Raw genomic sequence first — 24,338 nt, 5'->3', positions numbered from 1 at the left:
TTAAATGTGAATGAAAAGCTATTTCACAGATTGCGAAAATTGTGCATTAATATAATTTCCGTATTACGCTGATATAAAGGTCAACTAATAGGTAACGCTTGGTTTTTTATGTTTAGCAACAGGGTCGCTCTTTGTAGTCCGAAATGTAATGTATCTTAGCTTTATTAAAAGAAAAATAAACACGTGTTTGAAATGTAATTAACAGGTATAAAGAAGAATGGTCTGCGAAATTTTATTATAGAATCCGGCTTTGTCCTGTCCCGGAAGACTGTACATATTCTGTAAAGTCGAAAGCTGGCGTAACAAATGTAGCTTTATTTCTCGTGTTCATACAATATTTGTCAGTTAAGAGCGCGCCTTCAGCCTGATAAATTTCATATTTCACCCACGAACCCCTTTTTCGCCTTCTTGTTGATTGTGAAGGTAAAAAAAAAACCACATTCTACCAACGCAACAGCGAATGATTTATAGTAATATAGTTAGTTTATATCGTTATAAAAATAAAATGAATTATTTGTTTAGGTAATTGATATATTATGTCTTAATAAGCTTTAGTATTCCGAGTATGAATTAAAAGAAAATGTAAATAATAGACGTTCGATTGAACACAATTTTCAAAATTATCTCGTAATAAACATAAAATATTTCATTTTTCAGTTTAAATTGGATACCTGAAATCAAAACAAATATAAAATAATCCATTTTGCTTTATCCCCCTCTAATGAAATTCTAGAGAAATCATTAGAGAAAAAAATGAAAGCACTTCTTATAATTTTTAATTATTTATTTAAAAAAATAACAGTCCCTAGTTAAAATGTTCACAATTCATTTTTAAATCCATAGAAATAAGAAATAATTAGCATATACTCATAATACTAGCCACAAATATAGAATAAAAACATATTAAATTAAAATAAGGAAGCCGAGGTAATTAAATGTGAAGTGAAAGAAAGAAGAAAGAATACTAAGAAGTCAAGAAATAAGGCAGACAAAGTGAGACAAGTGATTCAGTTCGAGAAAAAAGATCGAGAAACATTAACAACCTCAACTTCTCTTGTTTTCAGTCAAAAAGTTATAAAATACTCTAAAATATTTAAATTCGAGTTGTCGTCTTCGAAAAAAACATCAAAATATTAACATTAAAAAATCGTGTCAATTCTTATAATAACGTATAAATAAGTAGTCACTAAAACACAGAGTTGTACATTAAACTAGTTAAGTGTAATCAATTTTTAACCATAAAGCTAAAAATATAAAAAAATATGGCAACATTAGTGTTGATTAAATAAGATGTTTGTCCCTTAATACAAATTATGGATTAACCATATGATTATAAGAATGCTTGAAGATACATCATTAGTAATAATGTATTACAAGTAGTCATTCACATTCAACACTATTTAGGGTCACATATTCAATCGAACTACATAATTTATTCCATTAAATTTACTTTTAATAATAAAGAAATCACAATTTTATTCAATAACATCTAGCTAATTTGTATTATCTAATTAATGCGTTCATATTTAGAAGAGATTTTGCAGCCTTTGTATCAGTTGGTTCTTTCTTCTTAGAAGGATCGAGCATGAAGCATTTCCAGAGACTGAAATATAATTAATTTAAATTAGTCTATAACTTTCATCTATTCCAACCATATGAGGGAAAAACCAAAATAAACAATATAATAAATTGACGCGATATCATTGGTTGTGAGTTTTTTCCTACTATATATATAGTGTAGTTTTTTTTTAAATATTTATTTTGTATATATATATTTAGTGTCATATGATTATGCAGTTAGGTAACTGCTAAATCATGTAATTTTTGAATCTCCTGAAAAAAATCCATTTATTCCTGCGGTGGCCAGTTCTATAAAAAAACTATTTGAATTCTATGTGATGCATTTTAAAATTTGATTTTACAGGCACATGGTATTGGAGATTAATGATATAATGTTGAGATATAAAGGCACAGTACCGCAGCGTTTCGTCGGCGCCGGCGGACAGCACGGTGGTGCCGTCGGGCGACAGGGCGAGGTGCAGCACGCGCGCCACGTGCCCGCTGAGCTCGGCCACGCGCGTCAGCGCCGGGTACTTCCACAGCACCAGCTGGTTGTGTGCGTAGCCGTGCCCCGACACCAGCTCCTTGTAGTGCGTACTCCACACTATTGAGCACACCTGTAACCAACATGTTGAGTCCCCCATATATTATGAATCCTTTATTCTCATCTCATTTAGGAGTAGCAAATATTTTCGGTCCTCTTTCCTGTCCCTCTTTTTCTTTAGCTATATGGCATGACAAATAACAGCCTGTATGTCCCATAGCTGCGTTAAGGTCTACTCTCCTTTAGAAGGTTAGGAGCTTATTCCACCAGGCTGCTCCAATGCTGGTTACAAATGTAAAAGAAATAAATTGAAATTAGACACAGACAGGTTTCTCAAGATATTTCCTCCATCGCCGAATTCGAGATAATTTATAAACACATAGTTGCCTGCCTGAGTTAGAGCGTGAATCATCAGTTAAAATGCATATGTTGCAACCATCATCAGGGCTATCTCGGATGACATTTGTTTTTCTCTGATCTTTGGTGATGATTAATTATAAACTGACGTAACTTTATTTACGCGCGATGAACACATTTTTTTATTATTATGATGTTACCTGAGACTTAGTATCTACTGTGTTCACATTGCTCCCAGTATTCACATTCCAGATACGTATTGTTCTGTCGGCAGTACCACCGCCTGAAGCCAGGATGCCTGCACTCCATGGACACCATGCTAGACCTTTCACTGCTGCCAAGTGTTGACTGAAAATATATTTTTTAAATTATTCTTTTATATATTTAGCTAAACTAAAATGTAATATACCCATATAGGCGTTTTTTATTTTAGTCAACATTCCAATTATGCTTATTAAATGGTTCGCTTACTTGAAAGAGTACAGATGCTGTGGCTGAGAGTAGTGCTGGGCCTGATTGACAGGCCAAATATTCAGCAGATTATCGTTACCGCCGGATGCTAAATATTTACCATCTGGTGACCATTTTAGACCACATATCTAAAAATAATGTATTTGTGTTATAAAAAATATTGTAAGCATTTTAATGAATATTATTGTATTAAACTAGATTGTATGGATAGCTGTAACTACTTGGAAAATACTATAGCCGCGGATGCGCGTGCGCATAAACACTAGTCCACTCCCATTCTTATTCTCATAGCTTGAACCTAACTCTGAGTCTTAATTACCTACAGCCGTACTTGCTACTAGTTTAATACACTGAAAATAGGGAGGGGTAAAAATGAAAAGTTCAGTCTTTACCTCTTGCGTATGCGCGGCAAACGACGCGACTGCGTGGTCGCGTTGTCGCACGTCGTGATGAACAATATTACCGTCACGTGCGCCACTAGACACCACATAAAGGTTCCACGCGAGTGAACCCACCCGACCAGTGTGTCCATCCATTATCTGTATAGTAAAAGAACTTACACTGTTTTACTGTAATAACAATTTTCTATACTAATATATGTGGAGGTAATCATAATTTAATTTTGACCTGTTAATTATAATGTAAATTTTAAATATAAGTATTGAAAGCAAAAAAAATTTATTAAAAACTATTTATTAAAGATAATTAAACTTACTCTCAATCTTTTAATCTTTTCACAATCCCATAGTTCAACTGTAGCCGCAGATGTACCAACTGCTAAATGAGAACCGCCTCCTTGTACCCATGCAACCGAACAAACCGTTTCTGATCCTTCCAATGTCAGTAGCTGTTCAATTTGGCCAGTTCCAGCATTCCATAAATATACTGAGTTACCTAAAGCAACAGCTAGTATATTGGATGCACTCCAGTCAACTAAGTTAAGGTCTGAAATTAAAATATATTCAAAATAAGTTTTGCTTATGAGCTGAGGTGGTCTAGTAGCTAGAACATTTGATCTTAAGTGAGGTTTGCTTGATTTTTTTATGATTTGTCTTATAATTCATAGCCATTTGTCATGTGCTTAGCAGTAAAAAATTCTGCCACATGACCAACCACTAACTCACAGTGGTGCAGAGTGATGAAATAAGCTCCAAGGTTTCTCTCCAAGAGTAGACCACTTAGCTCAACAGTGGGATAAAAGGGGTTGTTACTTAACTGTTACTACATCTTGGACAAAAATGTAACAAAAAAAATAGCACCAATGTTTATAGATAAACCAATTTGTAAATGAATGGAAGCAATATAATTGATCTGGCATGTACCGATCACCCATGTGTAAAACAAAATGGCTATGAATTATAATACTCTTGTATATTTTATTTTATGAAAATTTGACATAATTAATTTGGAGTGTAAGTGAATAGTTGATAAATTTTAAATAAATATTTAACAAGATTTTTTAAATCTAATTAATATTTTACTTACAATAATCGTCCAAAATGTCAGGTGCATCCAAAATTCTGTCTGGTGCTTGTGGAATGTATCTTGTTGTATTTTTTACTGTTGATGGTACTTTAGCCTGTTGAAAGAAAATTAATTTAAATAATGATTTATTATTTAATGTATTTTTGTTTCTAAATAATACATAATCATTGTATGGTATTGACACTTTATATATTAGCAAATTTATAAAGCTGTTGGCATGTCTAATAGATAAATAAAAATACCTGTGAATATACCACTCTGAGCCTATTCTGGTACCCTTCAGGAGCGGCAGGGGCCTTACAAGTGTATTGTAAGAGTCGGCCTGGCTCAGTATCGGTAAGTGCGCGCCCAATTGCTTCACTGGCAGCTGTTTGAGCAACAATTTCTTCACCTTTGTCATCTTCACGACTTAACTGTATGATAAAATATTTTGCTTATTTTAAAAATAGTTTACGATTGCATAATAAAAATATGAAGTGAATTTGCTTGTAACTGTAAATTACACATAACTAAAATTTCTGAACTATACATTGTTTAATAATAAAACTGAATATTCTTACCATATAATGACATAAATCAAAATTTGAGTTACTTCTTGAAGGGATAAATCTATCTGCTTTGTTCGGAGTCTTTGAAGCTTTATTTGGTGTAGGTGTTGTTGATCGACCTACAATTAAGAAAAAAAGATTTAATTAATGATTCAAGACATCTCACGTAAAACGACATTAGATCGTTAATGTAAATACTTACCTGGTGATTTGTTTTTAGAAGGAGTTTTCTTGCCTTTTTTATTTTCATTTCTAGGCGGTGTTTTGTTATTAGACAAAACATTGTTATAACTTTGATTACTAGAAACTGACAACTTTTGCATAGATTGATTACACGAACTTAAGTTTATATTTGATATATTTTTAAAAGATGTACTTAAAGATGGATTTAGATTTTCATTATTACTCTTTTTAATCCATCGCTGTAGTGGCCCACGAGTTATGGGCCCGTCTATTGTCGCTAAACTATTTAATTCATTGAGGTAGTTAAACTGTGCCATATTTAATTTTTTGTACTAAATACCGGTACAAAATATATCACTTTTAAAATACAAGCACAACTATTTTTTTTCAGTCATTTAATTCAATTATATTTTCAAAATTCTTTCAGTCTTAACTTGTCTTTAAAAGTTCAAACATAATTTGACAACTGTTCAAAAATTCGTTAAAATTTAAAATCATAGTGGAGAAAGAAACTGTGTTGCTAGATAAAAAAAGAAACTATTAAGCTTAATACACACTATTAGGAAGCTATTTATTTTTTAAATATAATTTATATGAATTTATCTTACTTTATATAAAGTAGACTTGTAAAAGCCTACTTGATTAAAGTAAATAAATTTTAGATTTAAAATTTTAGTTTTCTGTAATTTATTAAGCCCTTCGCTTTAAATACTATTAGTATAGCTTAACAAACAGCACTTTATAAAGTAAGCATATACGCACTTATCTTAGTTTTCTAATTTACCTAACTATTGTTAGTTAATATTTATGTATTAACTAACTACTTATTATATTTTTAAATTTAAATTGTTTTTAATTTTAATCCTTGTTGAATATGTCTCGATATACTCGACCATATATGTAGCTTAAATTGTCCATATATGATGTTAATAATCCCGCTCAATCTCACTCTCATCCCGCTTCTGGTGTTGGTCCACTAATACAAGCAAAGGCAATTTATTATTTATTTACCAAGACATATAATACTGAACTACAGATAACTAGTCTTAGATATAAAATGTATAAGGTTTTTTACACCGTATTTATATACTCTTAAAGATTTATTCAAATTCTATTAAGATGTACAGTATCCAAGATATCCTAAATTATCAGGAAGTTGTGCTCCTTTAACAGGTTTATTCAAATCACATATTTATGTACATTGATGTTAGGATTTTTGCCAAAGTAAGTTAAAACCGTTTTAAGAAAAATGCATTTATTTAAGAATGTAAAGAATTGTTCACAAAATATGTAATGTCTAAAACATCAAAAAATATAACTATTATTTTTGCATTTTAAATAATGATACACCATACATATTGTTATTTCTTATAATTAAGTTTTTATTATATTGCTCTTAATTATTTGTTTGAAGATATTATAAATGTTTAATTAAGATCACATTAAGATAATTTGTCACATTACATTAAGATAAAAATTCAATTATGAGCTTAATACGGATTTCTTGCTTGTCGTAATCAAAATAAAAAATAAAAAACTGATGGTAAGTAAGCTAGGAACATTTAGCAAATGCAACATTTGAGCACTGATATTTCCTAAAATTAATAATCATTTTTTAACAAAACATTACCAATATTATTCGAAACTTCAAACTCACTTGATATACGACATTTATAGCACCATTTATAATTACATTATATTTATAAGATACATAAACAGTTTTCATATCTTTAATCATTTACTATTTACAATCATTTACCAAAATGGCACAGATAAACAGTATGCGTACATTTTTCATTCAAAAAGGTTTCAAATAAACTTTGTTATTATACCTTACCACATACAAAATTTTGAATAAATTGCCTATTATTTTATTGAACTGGCTATGTCTTCTCTTATATTATGATACTTTCTTATAAAAATAGGATTTTATTTATATCTATTGCCACTGAAGATCAAATAGTTCCTTAGTATAACCTTAACAACATTATAAACTTATTTTATAAAAGCAGACTGGTGGGAATTGCAATTATAGTACAAAATTATTTGCATAAATTTGTTTAAAACATTTTAATACTATTTCACCAATTAAAACGTATAATTAAAAATATAAATGTTATAACTTATGAATTGATATTTCGTTGTTAAAATTGACTTAAAAAGAGATACATAAGATCTTAGTTTATTTGTAAAATGGCAGTTTATATTAGACAATAATTGTTCTATACTGGTTGGGGTCACTAGTCAACCATTTATCACCAAGGCAGAGAGCATTTAACATTTTTATCATTCATAATCTCGGTTTTGTAAAATATTATATAAAAAATTAAACTAATATTATTAAAATGTATGTTTGTTCATTTAAACTATGTATACTTGATATTTTTTTTAAATGCAAAGTACAACAACCGACTTTCCCGGCTTTTAAAAGTCGTTTAAATTCACACAAATTCCATAATAAATAACAAATTAAATTAATTTTATGTACTTGTCGTCGCACAGAATTCAAGAACCTTTAACTGTATTGTTTAATCAATAATAACAACATTACGTATAATTTGAACCGAAACAAATAATGTTTCTGTGCTACGTTGAGCATGTACTCATCATTTTCATTATATGTATATGTCCGGGGTTGTCGACGGTCACGAAACAGGAGAATTTCTCGTCGAGGCAAATTTGTTTCGCGTTCATTCCAGATAGCTTTATACATGCCAGTATTTCTTTTCTTTTTGAATTTTCTTTACACCTAGACAATAGCAATTGATAAATTAAGTTACTGTAATGCAATTATAAGTTATATAATGCAAATTTATAAAAAAATATTTATAATAAATTATTTAAAAAAAATGCAGACTTCAAACAATAATCTTGTCATTCGGAAAATATCTTCGAAAATGCTTCAAAGATGAGCATATTTTAATTAGTTTGAGTTAAAATATAATTAAAATTACTGCTTACGTTTTCTTTTTCCAGTTAACTTTCCAACAATGCTGTGGGTTTAACAGATTACCTCCGAAGAAGAAATTGTTACTTGTGCTTGTGCTAGAATTGTCGACTGTTTGGATTTCGTTCCTGACATCTAGTGGACTCGCTAGTGGTGTGATTACATTTAGACCAGTCCTGTAAAGGAAAATATGTCACTTAAATAAAACACTTAGACCTCCAACATAGGCTTAGAAATAAAGAAACATTTTTCATTTTGATAGCTATAAAAAATTATTTGTCTATTCTGTATTTTTATATTATATATGCAGTATATTATTTATTGGCAATTTTAAATTATTGTATCCCTTCCAACTTTTTTTAACAATCAGTACTCCAAAGTCCACTCCCAAAGTTTGCCTGGTAGAGAACACTGCTTTATCAATAAGGCTGCCTGTTGTACCTCATGCAACTTTTGTTTAATTCAAATGTTAAATTTAGTTTTAGGTATTTGTGTGCAATAAAGAATAAATAAATAATAATAAATAAATAAATATATTTGCTTTTACTTACAACACAATACAAGAGTACACAAACTTCTTTCAAATGTACTTCAAAGTTGGTCTAAATACCAAATAAAAAGCATCTTAGTATCTAATTCACGAATAGTTAAGCTATCGTGGCAACCTAAAAATACAATAAATAAAAAATAAAAGGTTCACCTCAAGAAGCCCTTGCTGCGCATGCGGATGACGTGCGTGACGTTCCACCACACGATCTCGGCGGCGAGCGACACGAGCACGAGCGGCGGCTCGTCGTCGAGCGGCGCGCGCGGGCCGCGCTCGGGCACGGGCGAGAAGCCGCACCACTGCACCCTGCTCTTGTGCTGCTTCAGCAGCTTCACTTGCCGCTTGTTCTGCACGCTCCAGATCTGCGACCGACGCTTCGAGATTACTTCGAGTTGGGCCCCCGTTGGTACTTTTATGACAGTATGGTCGGCAAAAACATTTTAAACGGTATGTATTTCTGATTTAATTCACTATTGAAGTAATAGAGTTGTTGTTATGTATAGAATTATGTGAGTATTTAAGGTGCTTAATAAAGTCTGCCGTCTGTCTGATGTTCTTTAGGAATGCCTTTTTGGTTTGGATGGTAACATACTTTTCCTTAATTGATTACCATTTGAGGGAGAAAAGTATTACCTATTTAAAAAAAAAAATTAGCATATATTTTTTATAAGACTACTTTTTACTGCTTAGTACGAATAAGAAAAAAAATTCTTGCCTTTAATTTCGAACTTGTCATAAATAATAATTTAAAGTAAAAATTTTAACTGTTTACCACAACATCACCGGAATCGAGTCCCATCGCCAGCATATTACCGTCCTCTGTAAGAGTGCAGGAGTATATTCTGTTATTAAGTTTATATTCTTGAACTGTCTCCAGCTGAATCTGTTCTCCCCTTCTTAATTCAAATATCTGTAAACAAATATTTTTGTTTTGAGTTTGAAATTCAGAATGAAATTTTAAGTTTAATAATATTTAGCGTATTAGGACTGTGACTTGGTTTACAGGATCAGTTTAAAAGTGTTATAAATGGCTCAAGGTATATAATGTTTAAAACCAAAATATTCTGGATTCTAGAAGACTTTTAAAACCATTTGTCACTATCACCATCACATATGTAGATTCTAATGAGAAGAGCCGGTAACAAACCCATAAATTATTTTTAAATTTAACACATAATCAAATACATAATTATATATATATTCTTGTATTGCGATCATCAATTGATGATTTTTTACATAAGATTTATATTCTCTGGGTATATGAACACATATAAATAGCTCATCTACACATTTGGCATCGAGCTCAAAAAAAAGTATAAACTTACCTGAAAAGATAGATTATAGTCATCACATAAAACTAGGACATTCTTCTGAAATGCAGAACAATAGACGCAGACATCGCTCTGTCGTCCGTTCAGAACGCTCGCCAAATTTAAATCTTTGTCCCAGAGCTTAATAGTGGCATTAGATTCTATCGTGATTAGTCCAACGTCCTGTACCCAGTAACAGTCGACTAAACTGCTTCCTTTACAAAGTCGTCCTTTGAGATCACAGTTTCGGAAGAGACGGTCTCTGGAGCTAATGCTTGTGTCGCTTTCTGAGCTTGATATCTTGTCAGATGGATTTGATTTCTTCTTAAAACCTGCAATTACAATATATATAACTAGTTGCCACTAGCAGCTTTGCTCGCGTTTTAGGAATTGGTCGTTAGGGGTTAGGTTAGTTAGGAGTTCAAGGTTGCTTTATACCAGACAGACACACAAACAGCGTTACTTTCGCATTTATAATATTACTAAGTATAGAAAATATATTTTATAATGTAATGATAAAATATATTGTCTAAACTTAGTAGTAAATATTCTGCTAACATTCTTGCCAACAGTCCATTTGATTTTGATTTGTACAGAAGCTTTTTTTAATTTTGTTTCGTATTAAAGTTCCAGTGTAAATAATTCTTATGTACATAACGCTATGTAATAAATAAAATAGTAGTTGTGTTAAAAGTAGTTTATTCAAGCACTTTCGAAACACTATTTCACAAATGTAGACTGTTCTCTCTTTGTGATAACGATGTTGCCGGCTGATTTCGGTCACGGCGTTTAATCTCAAAGGAGACCAGCTAACTACGCAGGACGTATTACTGTTCACAAGTGTGTGCGCAAATACAAGTGACCTCTCTAATCCGTCACTCTCATCCGATGGGACGGTAAATCCGACACAACCGAAAAGAATTCAGGCGCAGAACTTGGCTTTGGGTGCTATCCAAGGCACGGGAATGTACACACTCCTAACGTCCAGACTTCGGACTTTTCAACGGAAAAACCCAATAACCTTTACTCGGCAGACCTGGGGCCTGAGGCCATATATCAAGCCACGAGACGAACGAGACTCTATTTGTATAGTATGAAATATACACTATCGGATAAATACTAAAAATGTAACCAAAAAATCTTCTACTGTTTACGGAAATTAAAGGTGCTATAATATAAGGTAGATGTATTCTACATACCATTTATATCGTTTAAGATTTCTTGAGATCCGAGGTTAGTGTTTCCCCGTTGTAACATCTTAGGTTTCCAGTCACCATCTTCAGTCAACCGATAGGCCATGAGACAACGGTTCTTTCCCGCGACCATCATTAGATTGTGACTTACAAAATTCATGTATTGAACTGCACTGTTCACGTCCATTATGTCTTTATTCTCTTTGGACCGTAAAGTGAACTTTCTGACGATACCGGAATTAAAACCGTATATGATGTATTGGTTACAGGGAGATATTTTTATTTTCGTAATATGGTCGTCTGAATTTGACGGTATCTCTGTTATGAGTTTTCTACCGCGCATTATCTGAAAATACATCAATATGATTAATCAGATTTGAGATATTGTTTAGTATTTTAGAATTATCAAATGAGATTTTGGACTATGCGTTATGAAGCAAAAGAGCATTTTAAATTTGATTTTCGAACACTTGGCGCCATGAATTAGCAAAAAATAGTATTGGCAAACTTACAAATTAAATGATGGAAAAAAGCATAAACAGTTAAATTACTTTGTATAAGCCATACTAATTGGTATTTAGTTTATCTATTCTTACCTGTATATTGTTTTTATCATCGACAACAGCCAACAAAGGCTGAAACGCTCCATCGCTGTTTCCGTTACATAAGCCTTTTAAGTTCAGAGGTTTAAGCGAATGCCGATCTAAACTCATCGTGGATTTCACCACCCGCTTGGCTTCCTTATGACTGACAAAAGATTGGTGTCGTTTCGGGGTGTTATTGCTGCTTTGCGGTGCACTGCTCGACGTCGAAGTGTTAGGAGTGTTAGGAGAAAGAGTGTTAATAAAACTCGCGTCGAATTTAGTCGTCAGGCGTACTTTACTGCAATGAGAAAAATAATGCACTCAATACTCGTAAAAATTTGAGCAAGGAACATCAGTGGTCTGTAGAGGTAAGGTCCCATTTTTTGTCGCGTATTCCCCTCGGCCAGGGTGTGCAATCACTCACCCGGCGCCGTCCCGGGAGTAGTGCGCGACGTAGGCGGCGTCGAGGTACCACACCTTGGCGCAGTTCTCGTGGTCGGCCGTGCCGGTCAGCAGCACGTCGGTGCCGGGCTCCAGCTCGTCCCACGCCACCTCGCTCGTCGACATCGACGCCACGTTCCTGCGCAACGATTTATGCTGACCATTCTATTGCAGTTCGACAGTCTCGTGATCGCCAGTGACAGATATATAATTAATTTATTAGTTAATAACCATCACTAAAATAACAAAATAAAATTTTTAATGAGTTAGTAGGCGGGTATTTTCTTTAAAATTCTCACCCTCTTCTGTTTTCCAAATCGAAGAGATACGTATTCGTCTTCAAGTTGACACAGATGACCCGACTGTCGTCCGTCGACACGAATAGGAGCGTTCCGGTCTTGTTCACGGCCATCGATATAAATGTAATGCCGTCCTTCACGATGTCGCTGGTTACGACGGTCTTGCAGACACAGTTATTACAGTTTTGATTGAATCTTCGGAACACTTTGAATTCATATTCTGTTACTTCTTTCTTTTTTAAAGTTAAGATTCTCTTGGTACCTGAAATGGAATTAACATATTCTATAGTTCGATCAAAAAAATTAAAAAATTTACTGACATGGCGTTTTGACCCAAAAAAAACATTGCTTTCCACTGAACGCAATTCTTGTTTTCACAAAGTTATAGTAAACGAGTGTCGTATTCGAGCATCAAAACTCTCAATCAACTGATTCATTATTTTTGAGAAAATTTTGTCTTTGGTGTATCCATAAATAAAATGATATAGGCATATATTCTAATATGTTAAAAATATAGACGTAATAATGAGTCAAAATAAGAAGGAACGACGTTTTATGTCAAAACTCACCCGGTACAGTTATGATATCCAATACTGTATCGGTTTCTTCATAGATCTGCTTTTCTTTGGTCTTCACATCGATAATTTCCAGCATATGAGTACTGTTGCTTGTGGCAACTATCACATATTTATCACAATTGCAGGGAACACAGCACAGTATGTCCCTATCCCTATACAGATTGTCTAGGAGGTACAGTACTTTGCCACTCGTGTTGAATAATACAATCATTTTAGATGTATGTGTGATCAAAGTTTCTTCGTTATTTGCCCAGCGACAGTTTATAAATGGTCCAAGTTTTGGTGCTATAGTTTCATTGCTTGGGTAATTATTGTTCAGTGATTCTTCAGATTCTAAATATTAATAAAATTAAATATTAGTAGAATATTTGATTCCTTATCATTCTTGTTATAATTTAATTATAGTACACTCCTAGTATACACTCAGTTATCAGGGAACAGATTGTGAACCTAATTAAGTTGCTCAAAATTTTACACGAAAATACAAAAACTAAGAAAAACGTTAACAAACATATTTGATGAAAAAAAAAGTAAGGAAAAAATATGGCAATTAATTAATTATCAGTTTGAAAAGAATATCCTTAAAAAAAAATCAAACATTTTATCGTTTAGACTGAATTCATGAATAAAAGAAATGTATTTAAACCTTAAGTTCTTAAAATATTAATAGATTCAATCGATTTTGAGGTGAAATGAAACTAAATATAATATTTAACCAGTAAGAAAAATAGACAGACAGACAAATGCTTCTTTTTTTATTTATTTTTATGTATAGATATAATATTCTAAAATTATTTTCTATATTGTAGTTAGTAAGTAGTTACTTGAAATCAATCTGAACTTCATAATCATTTGTTTTTAATAATCAATTAATATACCTTCTTCAATAACACCTCCTGCCCCATCACGTTCTACATCATCGATGTACCACAACTTAATAACCCCGTCATAAGCCAATGATGCTATAAATAGAGGATTTATAGGACATACTCCAACCCACTTGACAGGAGAACCTGAACTTTGTAATTCCTTTTTCAATTTATTTGTTCCTATGTGAAAGAACTGTAAAAAAATCATTTGTCAATTAATATATAAACTTATTAGATATTTGTCACAGATAAAAAATGTCAAGTACCTTGATAGCACCCATGACTGTACCAACGAGCACATAATCACCCAGAAAACATACGGCAGTGATTGTTTCCTTGACATCGATCGTGGAATGTTTTATTTCTTCTACATTTTGTTCGTGCCTTAAATCAAAACAATTTTATAAAAAATATTTTACACCAGTCACAGCATTGCAAAATATTAAATATAAACAACATAATTTTCTAATCATACAATTATAAATTAATTCAGATTTTGCATCTTTCCTCATTTCTTTTTAAGCAGATTTAAGAGATAACGTTTGAGTTCAGATTTAAAAGGGTAACATATTTTATAGGTTTTTTTTCAGGAAAATATTTTTCCATCTCTAAATCAGGACCAACAATTTTTTCAGTCTTGAAATCTAGTTCTTCCAGGTTAAGTGAGAAGCAATGGAGTATATACCATAACCAATTTCTCAGATCTTCAAAAAAAGGTGTAATCTTAACACTGTTACTGATACAATTATTATAAAAGTTTTAAAGCCTCATGTCACGTAATGTGACGTAAAAATTATAATATATGACGAATTTAAAATTTTGTAACTCAAAAATTCACGACTTTCACGATAATGATGTTTATAATTCCATTAAAACTATGCTGATTTTTTTTTCCAACTATAAAATAACAATGTCACTTACATAAATTCAAAATATAACTCGTTATTAGTACATCTCTCTTGAGCTATCTGCCAAGCTTTGGTGTAAAGAATTCCCTTGGATTCGTTTTGTAAGATATTTTGTATGATGTCCGTACAGGGATATCTGTATAGATCTATTCCATATGTACTTAGATATTCTTTAATACTGAATAGTAATGATTTGTCGAGTTCCTAAATGCAAACAGAAAAAAAATATATTTGTCGTTCGCGGCTTCTCTCGCGTTTTTGGCGGTCGTCAGCTGTTTTAGGCATAAAAGATTATTTCGTCAAATTCGGTTCGGTGGTTTGGCCGTGAAAGAGCGACAGACAGACAGACAGACATTTCGTAGTAGTAGTTATGTTATGTAGGTAATTACTTTGGCATTTATCATATTAGTAAAGATGTGTCCTATATAAATGTGTGTGGTTGAGAGCTGATAAGTTTTTGACAGGCACATTCGTTAATACCATTTATAACCAGTGCTTGAACTACAAAGTGAGGGTTGGGAAACCAATCCATTTGATGAGATTTGACATACGGTTGACCGCAAAACTCAGCCAAATCCTTTTACTTGCAATGTACTAACTACGAATAAATATGATACAGTCAAGCTATGGTGCAGTAGATGTACAGTAGCGCCACTTAGACGCGCATTATTACAAAGGAAGTTAAAAGAAATACCTTCCCCACAAAAAAATAATAATGAGCCAACTTTAATGGTGTTTGGTCAAACAGTTTCATAATTTATCAATCTCAAACAGACATACCCACATTAAGTTCATCTAAATATGTATATAAGTAAAGGGTTATTCCCTGTTGATATTTAGTGCTCATTACTTACATCATGAGCGATATGACTTTCATATTTCTGAAGATCCAGTATAACATCGGCCGGCCCAGTAAGTCTCGCTTTATTGCCCAAAAACTTTAAATCCAAATATAATCTGTTAAAAAGAGTCCACTTATTGTTCAAGTTCTTCGTGTTGGCCAAATGATAACCAATATAGAAGGCTATGTACCCGTCATCTTCTATTTCCACCGGAGCATTATTGATACTGTCATAACTATAGCTTTTTAAAAAATCCTCGTGTAGTTTCTTGACATCGTCGTCATTTGAACTGCTCCGTAAATAACCCATAATTAAATCGTGTATTTCATATGAATAATCCACTTGATCCTTATCATAGAATTCTATTATTAGTGACTTACTTCGAAGTTGCTTTATAATACTATTAACTTCAAGGACTGGCTTGTTCCACAGTTTGCTGAACACTTTTGCTGACAATTTAACATTGTCAGGTAATATTGTGAGCATCTTGAATAAAGGTAGAATGTTTGGTTTGAGTGAATTAATGCAAATTTCGATTGTTTTCATTGGGTTAACATTTGGTCTTAAATGGCTGAAAAATTACAATTTAGAATTGAATATTTGGTAGAATGATTTACAGAGGTGAGAATATATCGCGGATTCAATATGGCGAACACTGAGTTTTGAAGTGAAATGAGTTCTAAATTTTTATTCATAATTAATGGTTATTTTGTAACCCAAAATAAATAAAAATTAAGATTAAGTTGTCTCACTGCTGCACTTTTCAGAAGGTTCGAAGCTAATTCAATCCCAGCTAATACAGCTTGATACACATGTGGCAGAATATTGTTGAGGGATTACACAAATCACTTTCACATTCATAAAACATATATTTACGTAAAATTAGTTTACGTTTATCAAAACCATTGAGCAATTAGTCATCATGAAATGAGAAAAACTATTTATGAGTATGTTAAATATAAATAAAATATATAGAATACTTACAAGATAAATTCTTTTTTCTCCAACTTGTTCAAATAGTAGTTCCAGTGCCTGGTATCATGTACTAGTCTCTCTTTATTTTCCGCTAACTCTGCTCCCAGTAAGGCGATGTGGAATGGACTACCTTTACATATTTCATGTAATTTCTTCGCTTGTCTCGGCAAATTTGATACTTCCACTTCCAAACACGAGGCGAACAATGCAAGCGATTCCTCTTCGGAAAAGTAGTTCTCTACCTAAAATTACAACTTTTCTTTAAAAAATACTATAATTGTTATAAATTTATCTGTATCAGTATTATGAGTGTTTTAATTCGGTAATTTTTGGGCATCTTACCGAGTCGCTTGTGGAACAGAATAGTTCCCATCTGAATTCAGTAAGTATCAGAAAAGCCAACTAAAGGGAATTATCGTACAGCTAAATTTATTAATTGAACACGTGTTTTGTATGATTAAATTAGGTGGTTGTTTATGTTACCAAACCCATCAGCACAAGCTTACTCAAGAAGAGTTGAGCTGGCGGGTTGTCGGCCTCAAGTCCGCCAAATCCTAATCCTTATATTGCATTATATAATACACACTGAGCTTATACGATATACACTTTTTATAATAAATACTAAAATCATTTAAGTTAATTTGCGTGACATTATTCAATTCAACAGCTTAAGGTAGCAATAAATTCACTTACGTTAATAATCTGTGGATGAAAATTTGTGACGACCCCTGTATCTCTCGTCGTGACAACAATTTTGCAGCCAATGTCGAATGCGTCTAGACATTTCTTCTCGTTAACTTCATCAAGGACGAGCAAGGCATCCTTCAGTGACAGTTCAGAGAATACTGACTTGAGTTTGTCTTTCAATTCCTGCCACGTCCAATCGTAGCTGGACAGGGAATCTGAGTTTGAACCAATGCTGGACATCGATATGGACGAATTCATGTACGAATTGTGGGAGGTTATCGATAGCGCTTTCCGATATAGTCTGTAAGAGAAACAAGTTTTTTTTTAAATCCATTTCGTGCATTACGCCACATTCTTAATGACATTTCTATTTTTAGAAGTTTTAGAAGATATTTTGTTCACTCTTCAGGATCTATGTTATTATTAAAATTTTATTTTAAGTTGATTGACGAGCTATGGGCTACCTGATAGTATTTGGTTACATTTGGTCCTATGTATCTATCTTACTTCAAACAGTCGTAGATGTCGTGTCACAAATCATGGGATCTAGTATTTTATATATCTGCTGCCTGTAATTACTACGGCTCATTCACTCTTCAACGAGGAACACAAAGTATTAATTTTAGAAGATAACTATTGACGAGTTTTGTGGGGTATTTTTCAAAACATGTCTGTGCAAAAAATTGTCAATAAACACGAATGCAATAGATAAAGGAAAAAAATAATGCCTTGATTGAGACATGTTTGGACCTAACAATGAACTGGGAATCAAGCGGAGAAAAATGGGACTAAAGATGATAAATAAAAGATTATGAAATAATGCTGCATAAACACATCCTACATCGAAACACATGTATGGTGATGAAAATAATTACAGTTGTTAATTAGTTTTGTAAACTCACTTGTTCTGCTGAGCAATTATGTCGTCTTCCGTTTTACAATTGCTGAAATTAAGCCAGTACACGACACCATTGAAATCAGACGTGATCAGTTGCGAATTGTTGCGTAACACGCTGATTATTAAAGCGGTTTTACCGCAGCCGGACATGCCGTGGAGACTGAGGATTTTGTGGCGGGTTAGCGTCTTTAATTTCACATATACGTCGTTTTCCTTAAATATGTTGAAAAATACAAAATTAGTTTACTACATTTTAATAATGATGAATTCTCACTTTAAATGTGGCAATATCTTACCAGAGCAAGTCTTCTAACGAAGTGATCTGGCAGCCGAGGTACGTCTCCTCTACTGAGACTATCCTCAAAACTGTCTTCGATCATCTCTTTACTGTTCCCAGTCGCCAGTTTTTTCCACAACCAATTGTAATCCTTCGCTAAGCTATCTACGAACACTTCGAAGGCGTTGTTATTTCCATTTTTAAGAAGTTTGAGAAGATATTTTGTCCGCTCCTCACGGTCTCTCTGTAATTAATGGAAATATTTAATTACAAGTCATATAAAGAGTATTGTCTTTATTTGCAATAATCGAGTCACATAAATATAAAGCTTATCTCTATCGATTTCATTATCAATTGAGTAAGTAATAAGTACCAAGTTAGAGATGTGATCGTAGTCTTCGTTCGATATCGCATTCTTGGTAAACAGCTCATCTAGGATGAACATAACATCTAAATCCTTAACGATAGCATGCTGGTGATGCTGCAACAACTTCTGGTTCTTAATGTCCATTGTATTATTCTATTCATCTGAAACAGCAGGACAGACTTACTTTAATGTTAGGTATATTTTAGAAATAGTAATTTTCCTTTAATTCCACGATTGATAGAAAATATTCATATAGACTGCGAATTTTAAATAAGCGTTTAGAAGTATCGACTGAAGCATGACTGATGCCTGTAAGTACAAAGCAACGCCATCGAGGCTATTTATTTTTACATATTATAATTTAGACGAGATATATGAAGTAGTCGTGATTGGGAAATCTTATGAAATAAATTGGTGTCTGTTTCTAAAAGAAAACAAGTCAAGTTCGGCTTTCAAATAAGGTAGTTTTCATTTTGACCCGTTTGCATGTATGTATGTATTTATGTAAGTCTGCATTTTTCTCAAAGATTACTTGTTTTCATTTGGATGGGGTTTTCGTTATTGCTTATATATTACTCATTTTCTTTACAGGAGTCTGTATTGATAATGACTAATTAAAATTTATTTTGAATCGAGATATATTTATTTTTTCGTATTTTATACATTTATAAATGTTCTGTGCATACATGTACATATATATGTAATTGCCACTAAAAAAAATATGATAAACCCAAAAGTCATGACGCATTCACACTGTAGGTTTTTCGCCCGACTTCAAAGTGAGTTAGCCTTGCGACTATAGAAACAAAACTTACATTGTTTTTACCATAATTTATTAAACAGTCGATCCAACTTAACTTGAACAATATTTAAGTAAATTATATTTATTACATTGTTTGATGTTCATAATACAAAATTGATATTCAATCCAGTTAATTTACAGTCCCTCGTGTGCAATCGTGTACGGTTTTAACAAAATGATAATATTTATACAATATTATTTGTATAATTACATAATTTTATTTGTTTAAATGGTGACAATTGGTAAAATATAAAAGAATCAAATAAGGAGAAACCATTTCGGTACTGTATAATTGATTATCTTGTTTACGACTTCAAGCTAAAACCTCTCGCATAAACACATTACACATACAATAAAGCGCAATCATGAAGTTTGATTTACACTTTGGGATTTTATGGCGCAATCTAATCAGAATTTTAGTAAATTTAAGAAAATTGAGACCAGATTATGAATACAAATGTGATGGAATAATGTTATGATCGCTGTCAAATAGTAATCAGGATTACACTTTGTACGTGCAAGCTTGTCAATTTGAAACTGCAACCTTACCAAGCTGTCGATCATCGATACATGATAGAACTACCTATACCATAACAATTCATATTATTAATTCTTCTTTCTGTGTTCGAATATGGAATCCTAATTTCAGTAAATACATCTAAACATGTGGAAGATTTATATTATTTACGTTATCACTGACAGAATGAAATCACTAGGTTTACAGTCAGAGCTTAAGTAAAGTAGCAATCAACTAAGGAAAAATAATTATAAACGTATGAGATGAGCGCGACACCGAATTTACTGGCAGAAAAGGTTAATTCAACTTAGCAGTATTTACTTAATAAGTTTGTTTTTATTACGAAACAGTTCAAAAACCACTATAAATAATTAATTACTTTTAAATTAAAGCTGAGTTTGACCCTGATGTGCTTACCTTTTTGTTTCCTAAATTCTATCATTGAAAAATATAAAAATGTTTTTTGAAAACTTTAGACTTGGAATAAATCACTTCACAACCGAAATTAATGAGGCATACAGAACGAGTGAATAGATGGACAGGTAAGTATTCATACGAAACGATTCTCAATATAACCTTGACGATTAGTGCCACCTACACGACAATGAGATAAATTCATAAAGTCCGAAATACGAGAACATTTGTGTCATCGACCTTACTATGACTGTCAAGGTTGATATCGAATAATTTGACAGTGATAATAGGAAACTATGATTGTAAGTATCCATGTAAATAACTTTAACAAACAGTCCTTAACAAAGTCCAAATATATTTAATTAAAAAAAACTGTAAGAATAAAAGATAAATAGGTGCTAATATTTTGTACACAAACTCTTAATTAGTTTGACAGGACTAATATTGCTATCTCTGTCAAGTTTATATCTAGTAAAAAAAAAAAAAACAATACATAAATATACTTTTTAAGACTCATAAAATTAGTTCACTTGTTTACAATAGAATCAAAGCAATTATTTTTATATGTTTAATTTAAAATAAATATAAGTTGAACTTTATTTATAATTAAATATTAATACTTGTATTTTGTTTAAAAATACTGAATAAGTATACATTTAAAATGTATTTTTAAGGTAAATCAAAATAGAATTGATAGACTAATATATGTCTCTCTCCTGCGTAATTATTGTTCCTTTTAATAAATGTATTAATATATCAAGGATAGATTTAGAAGCCCGTTACAATTTATTTAACTTGACAATACAAATAACAGTAACCTCAATATTTTTTGCACTGTGTGGGAATTTATGATCAAATGTTATGGTCTGATGAATTTTTACAAAGAGAAGTGAAAATACTGTCAAGATGTTCTCCTTTATATTTATGTTATAAGATCTACCTTATTTTTTAATACTAGTAGGATTTTGTTAAAATGTGCTTATTAATTAGTGAGTTTTATGTATAAAGATTTAACTAATTAAACTGTAATGTTATCATAGATAAAAATAAAGCATACTTTTTATCAAAACAAATATGTAAATATTTTAAGTGTGGAATAAGTTTCAAAATAGGTAATAATCATTAAAGTGTCTACTTACTACTGTGTACTGTAACTGTAACTACTGTTTTAATATATTTTGTACTAGTTTATGACTATGGCAAGAGGGGTCGTAGGATTTTGATGCATAAAAAAATTGCCTATGTCCTTGGTTGGGGTTCAAGCTTGCTTTAAATACCAAATGTCATGAAAATTGTTTTAGTGGCTTAGCTGTGAAAGCAAAACAGAGCGACAGAGTTACTTTAGCATTTATAATATAAGTATCATCTACACTATTGAAAAGGAAATATGTACTTGAATAAAATGTTTTGTATATATACACATTACACACAATTTTAATCTAAAATGAAATAAAAATGCACATTTAAAAATTGCAAAAAATTTAAGCAATATTTTTTTAAAGAAATATATACAACAATAATCATATTGTTTATTTAATAGAACATAAATTACTTACTTATTGTATTTATTAATTTAAAACAAGTCAATATTATTATTAGCCATAGATATTATTGTTTCAATACATTTTTTTCTAATTATTCAAACAAAAGGATGTTTTGATCAATATTATGTGTTTATTGTTTACAAAATATATTTGTAAATAGGTAAACTACATTTCCTTAATAGCACCTTGTATGTGGTGCACTAGGCCAAGGGTACCTTATCTCGATTTTAAAATTAGTCATTCTTTGGAGTATATTGGATTGGTGTCATATCGTAGGAACTAATGGTTAAATGATAAGCGACTGATAAGTTATAATTGCAAACGGAAGTGGAATTTCTATTTATATAGACATGTAATTTGTTAGATAAGTATATTATATGTATGTTAGTTTTCAATGATTTACATTTGCTTAAGTATTATTACTTATAATTTGTATATATATATATAAGAATGGGAAGTTTATGTTATGTTTAACAATACTAAGTTTGAAGAAATATTAAAGTTATTGATCTTTAACAGGTAACAGTTATTGGTAATACAATATAAATATAATTGGTAATCAATCAATACAATTTTGGTCTCAAATGAGTACATTTTGGTGCAAAACAAAGTGACTCATGGCTATTATTTTTTAATAAAGTAAGAGTCATTCAGAAAACTCACGAACATTTAGTTTTAATTGTTTTTCAAATCTTAGTTCTGAAATTCAAGTAAAATATATTATAATCGTAATTTTTAAGGTAATATTTTCATATGATTAACATGGTTTTCTTTACCTATACTACACTAGCAATGAGAACCTTCTTTATATCTATGTGGTATTTTGTTAATAGTTACTAAGTTTAACTTTAGAACTCGTTTTTTCTTCTTTGATTGAAAAGATTATTTCTAACATTTATTCAGTTGTTAGCTTAATAAAGAAATATGTTCATTATATGAATTTTAACTTATGTTTAAAGTTTGCAAATTATTGATACAGCTTTCTGTTACAAAATAAATTAAAATTAACAATATATGTATAAGAACAGAAATATGAATTTGTGTCAGAGTAAGCTATTTTTATATAGTAGTTTCTGATCAACATAAGTAAAATAAATATACATTGATAATTTGAAAAAATATTGTTCTAACTTTTATTGAAAACATTATAGTAGATTTAAAAGCATGTGATAACTTACTCCTTTATGCCCGAGACTGATGTTGAAATCATATGACTAAAGTTAAGCACCTTTATAGTCACTAAATTACTTGAATATAACTTAATGATACTAAAACTAAGACTCTTTTCTTCATAATTTTTAGAAAAAATAGTTTTAGCACCAAAGTAACAAAGCAAACAAACACTGCACTACGCGTTGCATTCGTCCCGTTTGTTTTGTCTGACGATGCATTCGTGCAAGGATGGAATGCATCTTGTTAAAAAACTGTATTTTGATTGGTTGTTATAGATAAGAGCCATTTATGATTGGTCTAAAGTTATCAAACGTATTAATTGCTAGTGTCCATGAAATCACAGATTCAAAACACTGGCACAGATTAACAATTATTTCAGCGAAGCAATATTTTGAAGGTTGTACAGATAATTACTACTATGGTATTTAAATTTGTGTTTATTTATACTATTAAATAATTATGATATAATTTCGGAATAAATATGCTTCTTACAGCGTCACTAAATTAATTTATACTGGTAAAAAAGGTAAATTCCGTACAAAAATATTGTTTGTACGGATGGTACCACTCCATTATTTTCTGTTGACAGAATACGTTAAGATATGGTATCTGAAAAACTAGACTTTTATTTTTACAATAAAAAAGAATTGAATTGTCTGAACTCGTAAATAATAATTTGAATATTTCATGATTATGGTGAAAAAATAACATAATATTATAATTAAAAAAAAAAAAAATTCTAGCCGGGGTCAAAATTTATAAATTTGGATATCTTTAAATTTGGAATAAAGCACACCTGTTTTTTGTCATTTATTTTCATCGGATGTACGAAACTTTAATAACGAACTTTCTATTTGAATCGCATCAGTCGAGACTAATTAATTATTATCAACTATAAAAATAAGATCTACATTTAAGATCTTGAAAGAAGAATATATTTGAATTTTTCTATAAAATATCTTTTATTTCAACTTGTTTTTGTTCCCTTGTTGAATAATCGTTTGCAATTACACTAAAT

At 31.3% G+C, this 24,338-nt stretch overlaps 2 protein-coding genes across 2 annotated transcripts; both read right to left on the bottom strand.

The window, feature by feature from the left end:
- Positions 1-1,143: 1,143 nt before the first annotated feature.
- LOC113400911 (cell division cycle protein 20 homolog) lies at positions 1,144-5,596 on the bottom strand. The gene is made up of 10 exons (XM_026640597.2): positions 5,168-5,596; positions 4,978-5,084; positions 4,660-4,830; positions 4,418-4,511; positions 3,648-3,877; positions 3,325-3,471; positions 2,933-3,060; positions 2,662-2,809; positions 1,978-2,177; positions 1,144-1,603 (listed from the first exon to the last, which is right to left on the bottom strand). Exons 1-10 carry the CDS (start codon positions 5,463-5,465, stop codon positions 1,504-1,506), a joined length of 1,623 nt encoding a protein of 540 aa, XP_026496382.2. The 5' UTR covers positions 5,466-5,596; the 3' UTR covers positions 1,144-1,503.
- Positions 5,597-6,386: 790 nt separating this feature from the next.
- On the bottom strand, positions 6,387-23,550 carry LOC113400814 (uncharacterized). Its single transcript, XM_026640485.2, has 20 exons — positions 23,326-23,550; positions 18,877-19,031; positions 18,523-18,747; positions 18,231-18,439; positions 17,335-17,629; positions 16,651-16,883; positions 15,679-16,237; positions 14,838-15,028; positions 14,183-14,300; positions 13,926-14,109; positions 13,039-13,380; positions 12,470-12,731; positions 12,154-12,309; positions 11,742-12,027; positions 11,152-11,491; positions 9,968-10,284; positions 9,415-9,552; positions 8,796-9,004; positions 8,110-8,271; positions 6,387-7,897 (listed from the first exon to the last, which is right to left on the bottom strand). The coding sequence occupies exons 2-20, from the start codon at positions 19,012-19,014 to the stop codon at positions 7,735-7,737; spliced, it is 4,527 nt and encodes a 1,508-aa protein (XP_026496270.2). The 5' UTR covers positions 19,015-19,031; positions 23,326-23,550; the 3' UTR covers positions 6,387-7,734.
- Positions 23,551-24,338: the final 788 nt, after the last annotated feature.

Source organism: Vanessa tameamea, chromosome 11 (genome assembly GCF_037043105.1).
Source record: "Vanessa tameamea isolate UH-Manoa-2023 chromosome 11, ilVanTame1 primary haplotype, whole genome shotgun sequence".
NCBI lineage: Eukaryota > Metazoa > Arthropoda > Insecta > Lepidoptera > Nymphalidae > Vanessa > Vanessa tameamea.
Note: the sequence above shows the minus strand (reverse complement) of the source record. Positions and strands in the feature narration are given on the sequence as shown.